Source organism: Notothenia rossii (assembly GCF_949606895.1).
Source record: "Notothenia rossii genome assembly, chromosome: 11".
In the NCBI taxonomy this organism is placed as follows: domain Eukaryota; kingdom Metazoa; phylum Chordata; class Actinopteri; order Perciformes; family Nototheniidae; genus Notothenia; species Notothenia rossii.
In genome coordinates, this window is record NC_136910.1 from 14,803,278 (window position 1) to 14,822,651 (window position 19,374).

At 42.8% G+C, this 19,374-nt stretch overlaps 1 protein-coding gene across 3 annotated transcripts in view; it reads left to right on the forward strand.

Annotated features, from left to right (window-relative positions):
* Positions 1-19,374, forward strand: part of nrxn1a (neurexin 1a) — a 57,786-nt gene that overhangs the window by 30,424 nt on the left and 7,988 nt on the right. For all 3 annotated transcript variants that reach the window (XM_079658531.1, XM_079658532.1, XM_079658533.1), the window contains 12 exons: positions 700-952; positions 4,164-4,367; positions 5,533-5,559; positions 9,287-9,409; positions 9,872-10,253; positions 10,544-10,734; positions 11,264-11,437; positions 13,200-13,319; positions 13,895-14,076; positions 14,852-15,023; positions 15,954-16,043; positions 17,131-17,447. In XM_079658531.1, coding sequence (XP_079514657.1) covers positions 700-952; positions 4,164-4,367; positions 5,533-5,559; positions 9,287-9,409; positions 9,872-10,253; positions 10,544-10,734; positions 11,264-11,437; positions 13,200-13,319; positions 13,895-14,076; positions 14,852-15,023; positions 15,954-16,043; positions 17,131-17,447 — 2,235 coding nt within the window. The remainder of the gene's footprint in view (positions 1-699; positions 953-4,163; positions 4,368-5,532; positions 5,560-9,286; positions 9,410-9,871; positions 10,254-10,543; positions 10,735-11,263; positions 11,438-13,199; positions 13,320-13,894; positions 14,077-14,851; positions 15,024-15,953; positions 16,044-17,130; positions 17,448-19,374) is intronic.

Here is a 19,374-nt window from a genome sequence, read left to right on the forward strand (position 1 = left end):
GTTGTTGATGTTATCTTGAACTCACGAAAATGATGATATGCATATATATTGTGCTCTCTTCAATAATTGTATTAAACACATATTTAAAACATCTATTTAATTTAGTGAATAATCGCACAAATATTTAGTAATGAAAAAAGTGATCCAGTCAGTGGTGTTAGCTTTCATTGACCCTGCTTATTAAATGTAAATCCTTTCATGACATATCTTTACAAATCAGATTAGATTATATTACATAATTTAGATTGGAGTAGTCATTGGTTGCAAACCTTTTAAGTATATTTTGTTAACCTTTCGTCACTACCAATACTTAGACTCAAAGAGATTTAAAAAAAACTCAATTTAAATAATAAATATAAATATAAAAGTCGCTATTTAAATAAAGTAGCTCAAAGTTCAGATAAGTCTTATCTTTCTATTTCATAATTTCACTGTTTAAGGAAGATATGAGGAAAAGCTCAATAGGGGATTTTTAGAGTAATTTCAGACTAATTTGTACTTATTAATCTTAAAAATGTGTGTGAGGTTGAACGTGTGTACTTTATAAGCCAACAAATAGCTGGAATCTTCAACTTTTTAAGTGTGCTTTGAACAAGCTTTTTAAAACTAAACATACAGCAGTTCCTCACTAAATATTGCCACATGTGGTCAAATTTCTTACTGTGAAAAACCTCAACCCCTGGCGTCCTCCTTCCTCAGGTGTGGACGGCTCTGTTGAACTACGGTTACGTGGGCTGCATCAGAGATCTGTTTGTGGACGGGCAGAGTAAAGACATCCGGAGGTTGGCCGAGGCCCAGAGGGCGGTGGGGGTGAAGCCCTCGTGCTCCAGAGAGCAGCCCAAACAGTGCATGTCCAACCCCTGTCAGCACAACGGCATCTGCAGGGAGGGCTGGAACCGCTACGTGTGCGACTGCTCCGGGACGGGGTACCTGGGACGCTCCTGCGAGAGAGGTGAGAATGACGCGGTGAAGAGGACGAGAATAACACTGTGGCAGCCTGTACTGTAATTTGGCAAGATTTCTAATGCCACATTTACACTGGCTAATTCCATTCACCAAACAGCAAGGTTTTGTGGGAAAAGTCATAATACGTCACGATGCAAAAGGCATACTGACATTGTCATTTACTTTTTGGTTTGAGAACACTGAGTGATGCCAAAGAGATGAGTGACAGAAGACAGATTGTATGGCGTGGAAGGTTTAATGTCAGAAATAACATCCATCAATCACTTCAAATATAGTTTTAAATCACCAGTTGTATCGGGAGATTAACCTTTAAATAATTACACATTTAAGCAAGACTTTTTTTCCTTTTAAAGGTCTATCCTAACAAATCACATCACCTTGATAGTACTTACTCTGATGTGCGCTCAAGAAGTACCGTCTTAAAGATTTATGGCCCATAAAAATGTGGCTAAACTGTCCAAATGAAAAGCCTTGCCGATTGAGTTCAGGTGAATTTACCCTCCTCTTCCTCCCTGGTGATGGAGAATAGGAAGGTACAAAATAAAAAGAGGATGGAATGTAGGAAGTAGGTGGTGATAGAAAAATAAGGTCAAGAAGAAAATGAGTCTGCTTGCAAAACAACAAAAGACAATAACCTTGTATGTTTATCTTTTATTAGAAGCAAAGCGTAAAAGTGAGGGTAGTAAGTTGCAGACAGGGGAAGGAGAAGAGGAGGATGCAGAGCTGCAGAGCTGCAGACAGGACTATTGGACTTCTATGGATGTAGGGAGTGGGAATCGATGGGAGAGGAAATGTGCAGGGAGCAGGAGCTGTGACAGAGGAGGGTGGAAGCACCGGTCCAGAACCGCCATATGACAGCAGGTGAGGGTGAATGGGAGATGGGAGTAGAAAATCCGACAGAGAGAGAGAGTTATGAGAAAAGGTATGAATTCAGGTCGAGGGAGAGAAGTGGAAAGCGGGAAAGATTGGCAGAGGGACTGATAGAGGCTTGTTGAAAGAAGCGAAGATGGAGTCAGACAAGAAGAAGAGAAGAAATGCTGTTTGTGCCACAACTGCTGACGCGTCTCAAGTGATGATTGTACTATCATCTTACAGGAGATATGGGCACACACGTACCCTTCCTGCAAAGTGTTGATATGAAAACATTTGATTTCTGAGGACAAACCGCCGCAGTGTAGGTTTATCGTGGTGATGCACTGCCTCTCCTTCTCTTAGCTCCGTCTCCCTTTCCTCTATGTCTTTTTTCATCCCTCTCTCTGTGTGCACTGAGGGGTCACTAACTGGTGGTTCAGTGGATTAAAGGAAGCACAGATGGAGAAGCAGATGGAGAGAGTGATTGGCCATGTTTACGCCTTCTACCTGCGGTTTCTGCCTCCCTTTTTCTCCCTCCCTCATTCTCTCACTCTCGTCTTTGTTCCCACTCTCTCTTCTTTAATGAACAAAGATGGTCGCCACGCTCTGGCTCCAAGATGAATTCTTATTTTGTAGAGCAGTCACACACATATTTCTAGCGACACATTTGCACACCCCTTAACACATTTCAGCTCTTTCCTCCTGCTCACTAGCTGTTCACGCTGGTTGATTTCATTTTTTTTCGTGCTGTCCTGCTTTATGTATGAAAGCCAACTCCTGGCAGGAAGAGAACACAATAGATAAAATGTTAAGAATGTTATCTTAACTCTTCAAAGGGTTTGGTCTTAATTTGTCACCACCAAAAGGCCAATATATTTCTATAATCTTTCAAAACGCATTTTTACAATATTTTTAAAACCCAGTATAATCAAATCTTCATATGTTGACCCTCCTTTCTAAGTCAATCTACAGCTGGAATGAACAAAACTTCTTAAAGACACACAGCTTATTTTTTTGGGCATTAATGGGCTTCCATACTTTCTTCTCACCAACCCCCCTGCTCTATTTTCCAGTTTGTGAGTCAGGTGCTGCGGTGAGGAACATTTAGTCAGCTGTCTCCCTTATCGGAAATATGTGTGTGTGTGTGTGTGTGTGTGTGTGTGTGTGTGTGTGTGTGTGTGTGTGTGTGTGTGTGTGTGTGTGTGTGTGTGTGTGTGTGTGTGTGTGTGTGTGTGTGTGTGTGTGTGTGTGTGTGTGTGTGTGTGTGTGTGTGTCTGTGTGTGTCTGTGTGTGTGTTAGAGTGTGCTTGGGCGGGTATATGTGTGTCTGTTAGTTATGTTATCTGTGATATAACAGGCCAACCACCTCCTTTTTTCCTCAAGTTAATGAGGGTTAATTTGCATTTTAGCCAAGAGCTCTTCTCCCTTTCCCCCCTCCTTTCTAGCTGTCTTGCTCTGTCCCTATTTTCTCTCCCCCTGCTCTCACTTTACTAAACCCTCCTCTGTTCACACTTAAATTCACTCACTTATTCTGACATGCACGCACACACACATACGCACACTATCTCCCTCTTTCCCTCCTTCTCAGCTCATCAGTATTCATGAGGCCTCCCTCTCTTCCTGTTCTCTTGTTTTTCCCTTGGCTCTAACCGTCTCCCACGGAAACAGGGAGAGCAAAAGGGAGAGAAAGCAAAGGAGGAATGCAATAGAGAGATATAAGAAGAAGGGAAGAAGAACGAGAGATAGAGACATGGAGAGTGTGTTTAGCTGTGTATGTAATTGGCCAATAAAAAACAGGGTTCTCAGAGGTAAACAGTTTAGCGGTTGGGGATTGGCCCCAGCAGGTAGCATGGAGAGAAGATTATGAATATGTAAATGAGTATGCAAAAGACATTAAAGCGGGATCACCTGAGCTTGTTACATTATGACTCCAGGGTTTGGGATGTCAGCGGCGGAGGCTAACACACTCACCGCCATGCATTCTGATTCAACCGGCCAACCAGCTGCAGCTATTTTTACATCCCCTTTCGTGAGGGAGTGATGATGAATTAAGGGTGGAAAGTGATGGAGTAATTTTGAAGCAGCTTTTGAGTTTGAACATGACGTGGCCGGCGGGGGAACAAGGGAGTGGAGGCACAACACGAACATACTTCGTCATGTTTTAAATCTGATTCACTCAACGTCAAATTTCCTTTGTCTCCTCCCACCTTGTGTGTTTTCTCCCTGTCAATCTGTTACTGTTTCTTTTTAATGTGTCCACCCACCTCACTCCTCTCCATCACCGTCTCTGTCTTCCTCTGCCTTCTTCCTCTCTCACTCGTTTCTTGTCCCCCCCGTCTTGTACAGATGCGACCATCCTGTCGTACGACGGCAGTAAGTTTATGAAGGTGCAGTTGCCTGTGGCGATGCACACCGAGGCGGAGGACGTGTCGCTACGCTTTCGCTCCCAGCGGGCCTACGGGGTTCTCATGGCAACCACATCCCGTAACTCCGCAGACACCCTTCGTCTGGAGCTGGATGGGGGCCGTGTCCGACTCACTGTCAACCTAGGTACACACACGTGCACACAAACATGTACAATCTCCAACATTGTTTTGATTTCCACACAGGGGAATGCAGCTAAACCTGGCCTCTTGGCTTTTTCTTGAATAGGAATGTCATTAAATGTTGATAAATAATATATTGTCCCTTGTGAGTAGCACTCTTCTTGATAAGTCATTCAGATAATTATGTTGCAAATATGCTTGTATTCAAGGATTTCACAGGTTTTTCAGCAGTAACATTTTAAAATGTGTATGGACTTAATGGTGTATATAAAGCCTACTTGGAATACACACAAACACAATAAACAGTTGAAGGTTAGCAGTATTGTTTTTGTGTTGAACAGAGGGTCAAGCCTAAAGCTGCATTCTCTGCTCACTCCCAGTGGACCTGTGCATCCCTTCAACAATCAATACAAAGACTCACAAACCACACACACACACACATACACACACACACACACACACACACACACACACACACACACACACACACTTAAATAATACACCCCACACTTAATTGCAACTTTTAAACACTCTTCCGACCAGACAAGCACTCTCACATGAGTTCAAACCGATCTCATGCTAACACACACATACACTAACAGAGGGGTGCATGTGTTGGTCTCTGGTTGTCTGCAGCCACGTCTCTTCTGTGGTTGATGCCACTCGACACACCAATGCATCATGGGTAAAAAAAAAAGCCCTCTAATAGTGGGGCTAAATCTTCCAACCATTCACGGAGATTTGTGCTCTGGATGGGCGACAAAAATTATGGGATGTGTTCGATGTCATCAGACAAACTGACACACATGACCCATCTCAGTCTCCTGGTGCTTTTGATTGGTGACTGAAACTGTCGCTCAGGCCAGAGCAGCCAATGAGCACGCTGCTCGTGCTGGGACACACCGCTCTCCTTATAATATGTAACACTTTAAATGTGAAGATTCAACAATCCTAATTTTCACTCTTTATTGGCTCTAAAATTGCGTTTTGCAACTCCATTTTGTAAGAAAATACACTGTCAAGCTTGAGGTCTGACAAAGGAGAGTGTGTTTTCTCAGCAGTTTGTATATAATGCGTGGCATGCAGGGTGTGTCGATGTGTGCGTCCCCAGGGCGTGGGGAACATGTGTATGTGTGCAGCATTAACTCTCTGCTCTGCTCTCCCTTCAGACTGTATCAGGATAAACTGTACAGCCAGTAAGTGATCCTCCATCTCACCTAACCCCCCCTGTTCCTTTTCCACCTGAGTGTGCGTGACAATGTGTGTGTTTTTTGTTCATGTGTCTGTCTGACCATTTTTCACCCACTCTGTGTTTTTAGTCCATCTGATCGTAATCCGTTATTCAACATGTGTGTGTGTGTGTGTGTGTGTGTGTGTGTGTGTGTGTGTGTGTGTGTGTGTGTGTGTGTGTGTGTGTGTGTGTGTGTGTGTGTGTGTGTGTGTGTGTGTGTGTGTGTGTGTGTGTGTGTGTGTGTGTGTGTGTACGTGTACGTGTACGTGTACGTATATGTGTGTGCATATATGTGTGTGCATATATGTGTGTGCATATATGTGTGTGTTGGACAGGCGGAGGTGCACATATGCGTGTTTGTGTCTGCATGTTCAGCTACACCACAGGAGTGGTGCGATTTTTGCTGAGGGCCAGGGTTTTCCAGGTCGGCCATTTTAGCAAAAAAGGATAGACGGAAGAGAGGACGGTAGGGGAGGAAGGGAGGGGGGGAGGGAAAAAAATAAAAGAAGGAGAGAAGCTAAAAATGAGGTGTTCAGGTAAAATTAGGTACGTTGGGAAGCGTAGCTGCTGGATGAATGTAACTTAGAGCTGCGGGGTAATTACTTCTCCTTCATGCTGGAGACAAAAGACATGTTATCGCTCTGTTTCTCCCCTACGCACCTTCATCCCAACGGCTGTCTGGTTGCTTTCTTTGTTTGCTTGTTGTTTTCTTTCTCAACTGTACATTAGGGACTTTGGGGTAATGTTTCATTTAGAGTATTTAGGGTGTGCTTGTGTGTGAGAGCCTTTGCATTTTGTATTCTCTTCATTGCCCATCTGTGTGTGTGTTTGTTTAGGTGTGTTATCCTGTGTGAGAATGAGTGTGTATGATTTCTGTTCATGCTGCTGTGAGTGGAGCTGAATCCCTGATGAAGTTTAATTCCCTCACGTGGAGTTTCTCTCTGTCACGACCACAGAGAAAGCGAGAAAGAGGGAGAGGGAGAGAGAGAGAGACGAATGCTCTGTGACGGCAAAGAGGTGGTGAAATGGACGACTGCAGTTGCCATAGAAACCCTATTAGCCACACAGCACTGTTGCTATCCCGCATGTCTGTCGGCCAATTTTAGACCGGTTGTCTGAATGAACATTTAAGTAGGCAGCCACTTTTCTGGCACACCGTGTGCATACAATAAATTAAACATTAGATATACAAATATTAAACAGCCAGGCGCCATTGGAAATGTCCACTCAGCAGTCAAATAAAAGCCTCTGCATGGGAGAGATTCAAGGCTTATCCAGCAGAAAAGCCATTTGTTATTGGGAGCTAATGAAATATGAAACGCTTTCAGTCGTTTTGTTTTCATTATCCTGCTCTTATAATCTCCACTAGCTTGTGTCTTTTGATTCAAATTGCATTTGCATTGCTACAAACAACTCCCTTTTGTCTCTTTTCTTTTTTCACATCACAGAGCGCACTGTTCAGACTGTCTGCTGCCCGCCACAGCCATCACTAGTAGCTTTACTTTAAACCAAGCTCAAATGCAGCTGAACGCACTGTTAGCACTGACCCAAAATAGGTGCATTGTGTGTGTGTGTGTGTGTGTGTGTGTGTGTGTGTGTGTGTGTGTGTGTGTGTGTGTGTGTGTGTGTGTGTGTGTGTGTGTGTGTGTGTGTGTGTGTGTGTGTGTGTGTGTGTGTGTGTGTGTGTGTGTGTGTGTGTGTGTGTGTGTGTGTGTGTGTGTGTGTGTGTGTGTGTGTGTGTGTGTGTGAGTATGTGTTTATCCGCATGTATTTTTGCCTCTCCCTGACACAGATCACTGCCTCACTCTCACTGCATTCTGCTCTTTGATTATTTGGCTACATATGCAAAAATACACACACACACCTACTTATTAAGTCACACACACATGCACATATTCTCTCCTTCACTCAGTGTTAGGCAGTGATCCATGGTAAAAGGATGAGATGCTCATGCCCAGAGCACAGCTGAGTCTCCTCAGGGGAACCCTGTGTCCTCTCTGAACACACTATTTTAGCTTTGCAAATACACACACACATTGAAGTATTTGAATTGACTTTTCGTATTTTGTTTGCATGTCAGCGAGCCTCCCTTTTTTTCTCTACCTATATGGGTGGGTGTGTGTGTGTGTGTGTGTGTGTGTGTGTGTGTGTGTGTGTGTGTGTGTGTGTGTGTGTGTGTGTGTGTGTGTGTGTGTGTGTGTGTGGCCTAACATTACTATACTTGTGGGGACCTAAATCTGTTTACACGTGTGGGGAATCGCTTCCCTTATGGGGACAAATTGGAGGTCCCCATGAGGGGAATCATTCATTTTAGGGTGAAGACTTGGTTAGGTTTAGGATTAGGGTTAGGGTAAGGTTAAGGGTAAGGGTTAGGGTTAGGCATGTGTTGGTTATGGTTAAGGTTAGGATAAGTCTCCAGGAAATGCATGTAAGTCAATGTAATGTCCCCTGAAGTGATGTGTACATGGTATGTGTGTGTGTGTGTGTGTGTGTGTGTGTGTGTGTGTGTGTGTGTGTGTGTGTGTGTGTGTGTGTGTGTGTGTGTGTGTGTGTGTGTGTGTGTGTGTGTGTGTGTGTGTGTGCGCCTGCCTGCCTGCCTGCCTGCCTGCCTCCATGAGTGATGAAGGCAGGCTTGACATTTTCTGCAGCAGAATCCGTTCGGGTCAGTTTACTTCTCACCTCCCCCATCATTACCTCCTATAGGTCACTGTAAGCAGGCTGACTCAAACCAACAGGGCTTGGATGACGATGGAGTGTGTGTGTGTGTGTGTGTGTGTGTGTGTGTGTGTGTGTGTGTGTGTGTGTGTGTGTGTGTGTGTGTGTGTGTGTGTGTGTGTGTGTGTGTGTGTGTGTGTGTGTGTGTGTGTGTGTGTGTGTGTGTGTGTGTGTGTGTTTGTGTGTGTGTGTGTGGGGGGGTGGGTGTTGTGTTCAAGGTTGGTGGGGTGCTTGTAGTGAGCAGGAGCTAGGGGACACCCAGGTTTTAGGAACAGTGAGTCTGTCAAATGTGTGCAGTGGACTATGTGAAGATATGAGCTGGTAGATGCAAAGAGAGAGACATCATGAGAGGACAGCTCAGCTTCTTCCATCCTGCTGCACATCAGCACCTTGGAGAACTCTCTGCTGATCCGCTGTGTGTCTAGTGCCATCATGAGTCATGTTGCAGTAGTGCAGTCTTGTGAGGAAACAAAGGGAAGATCCTGCATATGGACACAGGCTATTATATGTTAAATGTGCAAGGGCAGTTAAGGAGTCATGGGGGTGCAAATGTGCTGTCTCTGCATGTGTGGATAGGTGGTCATCATTGCTGTGTGATGTGTCCACAGATGGATTTTCTCAGTGTAGGCCTGTGTGACTCAGTCTCCATCTTAGGCATCAATGTATGTTAATCTTTCTGTGTGTCTGTGTCACATCATCCATCCCGCTGTATCTGCAAAGTCACCTGTCTGTCTATCTTTGTTTTGACACAGAGGTTTTTTGTCTCCCCAGGATATGTATGGTTCCCCCTTTCCTCAGCTATTTTCCTCCATTTCCTCCCTTCCTGTCCTTAAATTTGAATTCAACTTGCCTGGCTTCTTCTTCTTCTTCTTCTTCTTCTGTCTCTGTCTCTGGATTTCTACCTGCTCTGCCTGTCTCTATTTGTCTCTCTCCACCTCTGTGTGCATTATGTTAACGGTGCTCTGGGCTATGTGTAGGTAAAGGTCCAGAGACCATCTTTGCGGGCTTGGGCCTCAATGATAATGAGTGGCACACGGTGAGAGTAGTCCGGCGTGGCAAGGGCCTGAAACTCACCGTAGACGACCTGCAGCCTGTCGAAGGTAACCACAGCAACCTTTTATCCCTTTTAGATTTTCACCATAAAATGACTCATTAATCTCCTCCGCTTGTATTTTGTATACAAATGTTCTATCTGATACATTCCTGATTGATTTTAATTGTATGTTATGCTAAAAGACCAATATTAAGGGATTTTGTTTTTAGAATATGGTGTTATGGACCATACTTGGTCTGTTTATGAACATTTTATGACTACACAGCGATCATTGTGGGAAATAAAGTTCTACCAATGATTATGATCTTGCAATATTCATAAAAAATATGCAATCTGCATTAATACTTTCTATATACTTTTGGGGAAAGTTCGCAGTTCAAATTGGTTTGTGATCACTGTTAGTTCAACTGTTTAAATAATAGGATGAGAATTAGCTTTATTGTTGGAACAGTTCCACTTGAAACCCAAGTGTCCGTAGCCCTCACCTCTGAAGTTTACCCGCCACCAGGTCAGATGGCGGGCGACCACACCCAGTTGGAGTTCCACAATGTGGAGACGGGTATTGTGACGGAGAAGCGCTTCATGCCTGCCGTGCCTTCCAATTTCATCGGCCACCTTCAGGGCCTGACACTGAACGGCATGCCCTACATTGACCTGTGCAAGAACGGTGACATCGACTACTGCGAGCTCAACGCTGTTATTGGCTATAAGAGCATCGTGGCTGACCCCGTCACCTTCCGCTCCCGCTCCAGCTTCGTCACGTTGCCCACGCTGCAGGCCTACTACTCCATGCACGTCTTCATGCAGTTCAAGACCACGTCCCCCGACGGCCTGGTCCTCTACAACAGGGGAGACGGCAACGACTTCATTGTGATAGAGCTAGTTAAAGGGTGAGCTGTGGTGTTTACATTACTCAATGTCTTGCAAAGGAAATGATTAGTTAAATATGTGTTAATGGTAATTCCCACATGTTCAACTCAGCCTGGGATTTGTTTTCAATTCTTGAGGCTGTAATATCAAATATGAAAAATGCACAAGTCAAGCAGCTCCTTTTCTACTCCTTTAATTACGGTTCTTGAAGACAGATGCCCTGAAGTGTATGACCCTGTGTTGTTCTTCATTATGAATATGATTAATTTGTCTTTTTTCTTTCCTCTCTTCTTTTTGGTTCCCTTTCTAGCTACCTACACTACATTTCTGACCTGGGCAATGGAGCACACCTGATCAAGGGCAACTCTAACAGTCCTCTAAATGATAACCACTGGCACAACGTACACATCTCCAGAGACACTAACAATCTCCACACGGTCAAGATTGACACCAAAGTCACCACGCAGACCACCATGGGCGCCAAGAACCTCGACTTAAAGGGTATGCAACAAATACAAGCAGTGATAACACCTCAACAACAGGAGCTGACATGTACTTATACATACACAGTTCTACTGAAACAAGAAGTCAGTTAAAGGGAAAAGCTTGACATCTGAGTTACATGAAGGTTAAAGCTACTCTCTGATGGATATTAAGCTACCAGCACCTATAAACTAATTAACTGGTTATATATCAATTGTTTAATCTGTACAAACTTTAAAAAAGTGTTGGTCTGTATGGGGTTATGTGTTCTTTGCCGTGGTTGCTAGTTGATGGATTTTGTCTGCTCAGACGGAGACAGGCTAGCTGGCAAAGCTAACCGTTTCCTGGCATAACTGAGAGATCTATCCATTTTCTTATCTAACTCTAAGTAACTTATAAACGAGTGTGTTTTCCAAAATGTCAAACTATTCTTGATGCAAAAATATATTGACTGGTTCCAGCTTCAAAAATGAGAACAGTTTCCTTTTTTCTCTGTTATAAATAACACATGTTTTATATATTGATTCATTGTTTTGATCATCCCCAGGTGACCTGTACATCGGGGGCGTCTCCAAAGAGATGTACCGAGAACTGCCGAAGCTGGTCCACTCCCGTGAGGGCTTCCAGGGTTGTCTAGCAACAGTTGATCTAAATGGCCGACTCCCTGATCTTTTGGCTGATGCACTTGCAACCATTGGACAAGTGGAGAGAGGCTGTGAAGGTGAGGTTCAAACTCGGAAATCACAACCGTAGATCTGTCCCGGTACCGTGTCCCTCCTGCTTTTTCTTTCTTTTTCCATTTACCTCATGCTCTGTGTGATTAGGATAACCCACTAACCCAGCTTTTGGTCTATTCTATGTAAATGTTACTCTTTTGGTTCTCATCTCCTCCTCGATCTTTCTGCACATTGTGTTTTCTCTTTCTTCCACTCTTTCAACAGTTCACAGGCATCTGTGTGCATTGACTAACCATCTAACTTAATTTGCTTGTTTGCTTTTTTGTTTGGCTGACAAAAGTTACATTGATGAAAGCTGACTTGCAAGGTATATCGCTTTGTGTGAGCATGTGAGACACGTGTATGAGAGTGGAAAAAAACTAGTGTGCGTGTGTGTGTGTGTGTGTGTGTGTGTGTGTGTGTGAGGGTGTGTGTATGTATGTGTGCGTGTGTTGAAACTACCCAGTGGTGTCCAGTCTTGTGTGGATCCCAGTGATCCAGAGTCAAAGGTCAGAGGTGACCTGTCCTCTCCTAGCCACCATAGTGACTTCATCACAGTAGTGACATCACCACCGCCCTACCTGAGTCGACACAGCTCCACCACCCGGGTTGCTTAGCAGCATGCTCTCTAACCCTCCTACTGACTCCCAACCTAACCTTCAATACTCCATTTGTGAATCATTTCACACCCTTTCCTCCACGCCTCGCATTAAAAATACATCAAAAGAGAACTAAGTTTAGAGCTTTGACTGCGTTTACATGCACTAAATATTCATTTTATGCCCTTATTCTGAAATAGACAATATTCCTATTAAGCCATTTAAATGGCTAATGAAAATAAATAATTAACTCATATTACCATTGGGGGCATACTTATTTTACTGTGCAAACATTCCCTCTTTCATTACATCAGCCACCTATTTGACGAGGTAGCGATTATTTAAGAATATTTAAAAACCTGTTAATATTCTAGTCTTCGATGATGTTTAAAAGTAGGTGTGTTTTTCATTCCGAATATAAATGGGGGCTTCTCTTTCTGGCATGTTTTTATAAAATGAACATAACTAAAGTTAAAACCACAATAAGGATGCATATTCTGAATGCATTTTATTCACTTCCAAAGAAGGCTCATAAAACATGAATAATATCACATATTTCTTAATCTGATCATTCAGAAAAGGCCTTATTCCATATGTTCAAACCATATATGACTTGTGAAATTGTGAGTATTGCCAAATTCAGAATAAAGTGTAACAATAGTGGGCATGTAAATGTAGTCATTGTCCTCCTGTGTGTTTTTAACACAAGGCCTGGAGTAAACGGGGACCGACTGCTGAAGAGAGAGTATTGAGATGAAGGCCTTTAAACATAACTCTGCCTTCTTATGTTTAACCGCTCCTCCTGTCCTTGCCCCACTCATCCAGGCTCACCTCCTGCATGCTTTCCACATTTTTGGCTCTTATCACCTCGTAACACAGATTCCAGTTCAGTTTCGGTTCAGTTTATAATCATGATCAAGCATATTTTGTCAGCCTATCCACCATATCGTAGTCTCATAAAGATCTCCTACTAACACTACTAATCATAACATCATTGCAGCACAACAACAGTCTACCCAAAATGTCTCAAGGAAATGCGGTCTAAAAATAACCAGACAGTACTGGCATACTGTTGTGAAACAACAATGGGCTCCAGACAAAATCATAAAAATATGTATCCTGACTTTTGCAATTCCCTCCCCCCACCACCACCTCTCTGTCACTGCAGGTCCCAGCACTACATGTCAAGAAGACTCTTGTTCAAATCAGGGAGTTTGTTTGCAGCAGTGGGAGGGCTTCACCTGCGACTGCAGCATGACGTCGTATGCTGGGCCGCTATGCAATGATGGTGAGTCTCTGCTTTCCATTATCTCCCTCAGCGCTCGGTGTGGACGGCTGCATTAAGAATGTTAAATAAACACATTTTGTAGAATCTATAGCAACACTATGCGTTAATCCTCACCCTAAATGTCTCTAAACTGCAGAAAACACACCTTAATATATAACTGCATGTCTCAAATCTATGCAATCAGATGATTTGGTTGGAAACGCTGAATCAAACATGTTTTTGTCTGCATGATATCAGATCCACCAGGTGAGGGCACTGTCAACTGTTGATTCATAACTGGCACAAAAACAGCACCTGCTAAATGTCCAGTTTGGTTATTGTAATTCTCTGTAATAATGCCCTCGTTACCCGATCAACATATTATCCTCAGCGGCCTTTCGAGGAACACACTTGATGATTATTGAGTCACCCTGCAGCGAGTCCTACTGTACCATTGAATGCTGTTATTGTTATGAGTCACATTTTGCAGTCAGCCTCCTGCAGTAATGTTACCAAGTATTCTGGGATATACTTATAGAACGGTGTATGGCATATCCACATGCTTGCATATAAACTAAATTATCCGTGTGGGACAGCTGGGACCACTTATATCTTTGGCCGTGATGGAGGAGTGGTGGTTTACACGTGGCCCCCTAATGAGCGTCCCAGCACCAGAGCAGACCGCCTGGCCCTGGGGTTCAGCACACAACAGAAACACGCCACTCTACTGCGGGTTGACAGCGCGTCTGGTCTCGGAGACTACCTTCAGCTGCAGATAGTAAGTGCACACACCTGCATTCAAATACAATCCCAAAGAAGAAGGTTTTTTTTCATACTTATGAATCATTAAAGTTGATTTACATGTTGTTCTTCCGTGATATCAATGTATATACTAATCATACATTCTTCATTGAGAACAATTATCTTCTTTACAAGAGGGATCTGGACAAAATGGCTGTCTATAAAGAAATTAAAGGGCACCGTATAAACTGGACAGGATTTTATTCCAATAATATAATTGGACTCACATTGGACAGTTTTCTAAAAAGTGGGGGAGCGGTCGAAACAAATGCAGCAAAACCATAGATAAAAAAAAAAGATTTCACTAATCCTTGTTTTTGTCAATACCTGCCGGCTACATTTCAAACAATGCAACTCCGCTGCAGAATCAAAGATTCAGGAGTGTTCTGCTAGACAGGCTAATTTAGCCTTTGACCAACAGCCTAAAGCTGAGATGAGCAGCAGCTTACAGACATCCCGTTTTCTTAATCCACCCCCAGTTTTATTTCAGATTTTCAAGCTTTTTCTCTTCCATCCAAACTAAGGCTGACTCAAGTGCAACACTTGAGGCAATCCTCTGAGTGCTCTTGAGCATCAAAGTGTTTTAGACAACTTGTTTTACATATGCAGTTGTAATCCCGGAGGTCCCCTTTAACACAAGTTCACAGGCAGCAAGTGGGAGCACACATTTTTAGGATTTATTAAGCACAATAAACCGAGTCCTGAAAAACAAACAAAGAAATGATATCCCTTTTCGTGTCTCTCCTCCTCAGGACAAAGGCAACATTAGAGTAGTGTTTAATGTCGGCACTGATGATATCAACATCGAGGAGAGCTCCAAGTTTGTCAACGATGGAAAGTATCACATAATTCGATTCACTCGCAGCGGAGGCAATGCAACCCTTCAACTGGACGACCTGCCAGTCATCGAACGCTATCCCTCAGGTAGGCCCCGCCCACATCAGCCCAACCCCCCAATCCCACCACAGCGCTGCCTGTCCCGGGACAGAGCTACACCTTAGAAAATCAGCCAAGCTCCTGATTGGTGAATCACATCCTATAAATGTTTATATCCAAACACTGAGTTTGAGAAATACAATTGCAACTTTGTTTGATGTTATTGTGTTTGAAATGAAATATGAGTGATCTGATAATGAAACGTGACTTTTTAAAACATAAAACAAGATAGTTTTTTCAATAGCTTGTATATGTATCATGTTAGGACTGTTAAATAGCGTTAAAGGTAATTTATGAAAATATTCAATTCGGGTGTCAGTTGTTTTTCTCACCATAAAAGAAAAATAATAACAGTTGGTGCATCTTTGGACAAACAATAATTTAAAATCATGTCATACTTTTTTAAATGGTTAACTAGAGAGTAAAAATAAGAATAAAAAGTGTATTTTGTTGAACATACCTTTTGTTTTTATATTTGTTTTTGTTTTTATATTTAAAGTGGTAATATAGGATAGCAGTCTTTAACGCAATGAGGTCGAGGCTTCAGGTAGCTGATCGTTAAAATGCTAAATGCTAGTTGTTTTGAGGTGTGTGTGAGGGTTCTTCCTGTATGTAACTCTAAACTCAGTCAGTCATATGTGGCAGCTGTAACATTATTTCCCTGTGCTCTTTCAGATGTTAACCCCTGAAATGTCTCTTTAAATTAAACCCAATGAACAGAGAGTAAGAGTCCGCTCACTGGAAACGTAATGACTTTAAATTCTCTTCTCTTAGCACATAAAGCTCACCTTAACGCAGTGACATGCTAACAATGAGCAGACCATTACTTTCTTTTCATTGCTGTTCTTTTTGTATCCAGCTCCTGTACCACGTATGGATGTGCGTAATTACTACTGTGTTTTCATCTCTAAATTAAAGGCAACATTGATAACGAGCGCCTGGCCATCGCCAGACAGCGAATCCCCTATCGGCTCGGTCGAGTAGTTGACGATTGGCTACTCGACAAAGGTAAAAACCCTGATTAAAATTCCTTAAAACTTTGAGCTTAAAAAATACAAGACAGTTGAATATACGTTATTGTGCACCATCAACTAACATCTAAAAATAAATCCATAACTAGTATTTAAAAGTTGGGCAGCTGTAGTGTGTAATACTGTGTAAACTGTAGTGCCTGTGAACGTATCTTGTTAGTGTGTATCTGATAATATCAGGTTAAAGGGACGATGGAGAGATATAAATGTGAATAAATCAGAGAATAGTAAAAGTACTGATAAAAGATGCTTTATTAAGACTGGTAAATAATTGTGTTTATTATCAAATTGTAAAAAATAAAGCATTTATTAAAGATTATATGTTGAAAACTAAAATGTAAATTAAAGTATATGTAAAGTATTGTGACACGGAAGAATTATGTAAATTTGAAATGACTAATAGAGCAATGCTTTTTGAAAAAAAAAAGTGTAAAAGTTTTCCTCATAAACATCAGCAGAGCTCCTTAAATAGCCTCTAGTCCCTTTAACAGTGAGCAGTCCTAGAGCTTATAACCTGTGCATGCTTCATGGGGCTGTTTCAACAGTTCTCTAGATCTCTGTCTCTCTGTCTGCCTGTCTGTTGCTCCTTCAAATACAATGTTGTGCCGCACAGCCATCACCATAGCAACCATCTGTCAGCCCCGTCTTCTCGGGACCCTCTGACTCCTCTCATCTGCTGCCTCTTCATCCTCCTCCTCCTCCTCGACTTCTCAGTCTCTTCACCCCCCCTTCTTCCTCTTCTCCTTCTTCTCTGTTTTCTGTTCCCACTCTTATCTCTCACAGTCTCAGCTCTCTCCATGGTTCTCCACGGCTTCGATTTGCTCTGCCATGCTTAATCTATCCCATCCTCTCACCATGGCTTGGGGGTGGTGGATTGTGTAACACTCAAACACTCTTGTGTGTGTATGTATGCACGTATGTGACCACTGGTATGTATGTGTTGTGTGACTGTATTCGTGTGTGTTTTGTCCTCCTTCCTTCCTGTTGTGTGTGTGTGTGTGTGTGTGTGTGTGTGTGTGTGTGTGTGTGTGTGTGTGTGTGTGTGCGTGCGTGTGTCCATGTAGGTCGCCAGCTGACCATCTTCAACAGCCAGACGACGGTGCGTGTAGGTGGAGGTGGAGGAGAGCGCAATGCAGGCATGTTCCAGGGTCAGCTTTCCGGACTTTACTACAACGGCCTCCGCATCCTCAACATGGCCGCCGAGGGGCACCCGCACATCAAGGTGGACGGCAGCGCGCGGCTGGTCGGAGACATGCCGTCCTCCTCCATCACGCCGCAGTCCAGTGCTGCAGCTGGAGGGAACCGCTCTGACTCCGCCCCCTCCATAAGTGACATCACAACCACCACAGCCACCAACAAGAAACAGGGTGCCACTCAGCAGGTCAGAGCTCATTATTACAGCGTGTGTATGGAGAATAGGGGTGTTGGGACATATTGATATTGACAAAAGCGGGATATTTGATGAATTAAATATTTGTGTCGTGTAAATATTACACACCCACCACCTCTTAAACCACACATTTGTACAGTTTTTATTACAGTGTAATTCATTTTCCAAAAAAGAGACAAAAAGCCCAATAAGACTAGTTGAAGATACATTTTGTATAGATACCCCCGTCATAATGCTATCTAAAATTCTTCTGGCTGAAGAAAAATCTGATATTTTGACAGCCCTAAAGAAAAACTCAATAAATCCCTGCTTTGTGTGGTCAAAGATACACTTGTATGTTATTCCTCAGATTGATGTGCGCTATCACCCACTTTCATCATCCTTTGGTGTGACAATTGGTAATGAAAAAGTGATAATGTGCTTTGATAAGTTGTTTTTCCAACTCAATAAGAGGATTAGCCAACAAACCACCCACTAATAAAGCGCCTGAGGGAAGGAAGATGAGTGGGATTGTTTTAAACTAAACTTAAGGCGAGTTTATAGCGCACATTTTGTATAGAATTCAGGTGTTTTACAAGAGGACATTAAAAGTCCCATGACATGCTTTTCCAGTTATTACCCGACCCCTTGTGTGTTATGTAGCTTTTTCTGCATGTAAACGGTCTGCAAAGTCACAAACCCTCAAAGTATACCCTGTAGCGAGTACAATTCTAACGCAGAAAATACCTGTCTATGCTGCCCCAGAACACCTCGATGGACATTTTTCTTTTTCCATTTTTTTCTTTCTGAGTATAGTGACGTAACGATACCCAGGTCCAAATGGACCAATCCCCGGAGCTCCTCACACACACACACACTCAGCCTTATCTTTTCTCAGCCGTGGTGCCCCGCGGAACTTCGCTGGCATACACACACTCACAGCCTGGCTGTGTGTGTGTCTCACTGTTTGGCAGACCCCACGCAGCAACCAGGAAACTACACCAGTAATCCAGCTCACACTGTCCGCTCCTCGAGCCTCAAAGGGCGGAGCAGCGAGCCCCGCAACGTCCCGACAACACGGCACCCAGACCCCACGCAGCATTCTCATCCGTTTGTGTCATTTTCTGCAAACACCATTGTTACACATAAACACTGATGTTCGCTGTAATGGTGGTGGACTCATCAGAATAGAGTGGGCGAGCTGACCAATCAGAGCACAGTGGGCTCATAGGTCCTCTCTGTCCTAAACAAGCCGTTTAGGACAGAGAGTGAATACACATACTATACAGAGATGCTGTATGAGAAACCAATGTGATTTTGGAACATTGAACAATGTAAATCTATTCTAGTAGACCTCAACAATGGAATTATGATCAGTAGAAATGGCCATGTCATGGGACCTTTAAAAACACAAATAGCAGATATAGATTAATTTTTTTATGTATCAAAAAGATGAATATAATAAGGTAGTCCAGGATCTAAGCACATTGTTGATTATGATAAATGCTCAAGATTCAGCTAGACATCACAATTATTAACCTATCTCTGTTCTAAGGTTACTTTTTTGGGTTGGTTATTATTATTATTTAGAAAATGTTGAGTGGATATATCGATTAATAGGAAATATGATGTTACTTATAGTGCACTTGTTTTTTAACTTTGTAAATTCCCTATAAATATATAATTAACAGCAAGTTTCAGGTGACAAGGACAAGTAAACCATTTTTTATATCATCAGTAAGTTTGCTTTGCTCTTTGGAGTGAAGTAACTAAATAATGCTTTAATCACTTCTTACTTCACTTGCAAACAATTCTGTCTAATTGTTACTGTTATGAGATGCAAGAATGTGTGTCTACTCTGACACTGCCAAACAATCAACTATCAATAAGAAAACTGCTTTCAAATGAATCAAAATGTCTCTATTGCAATGCCTTTTCT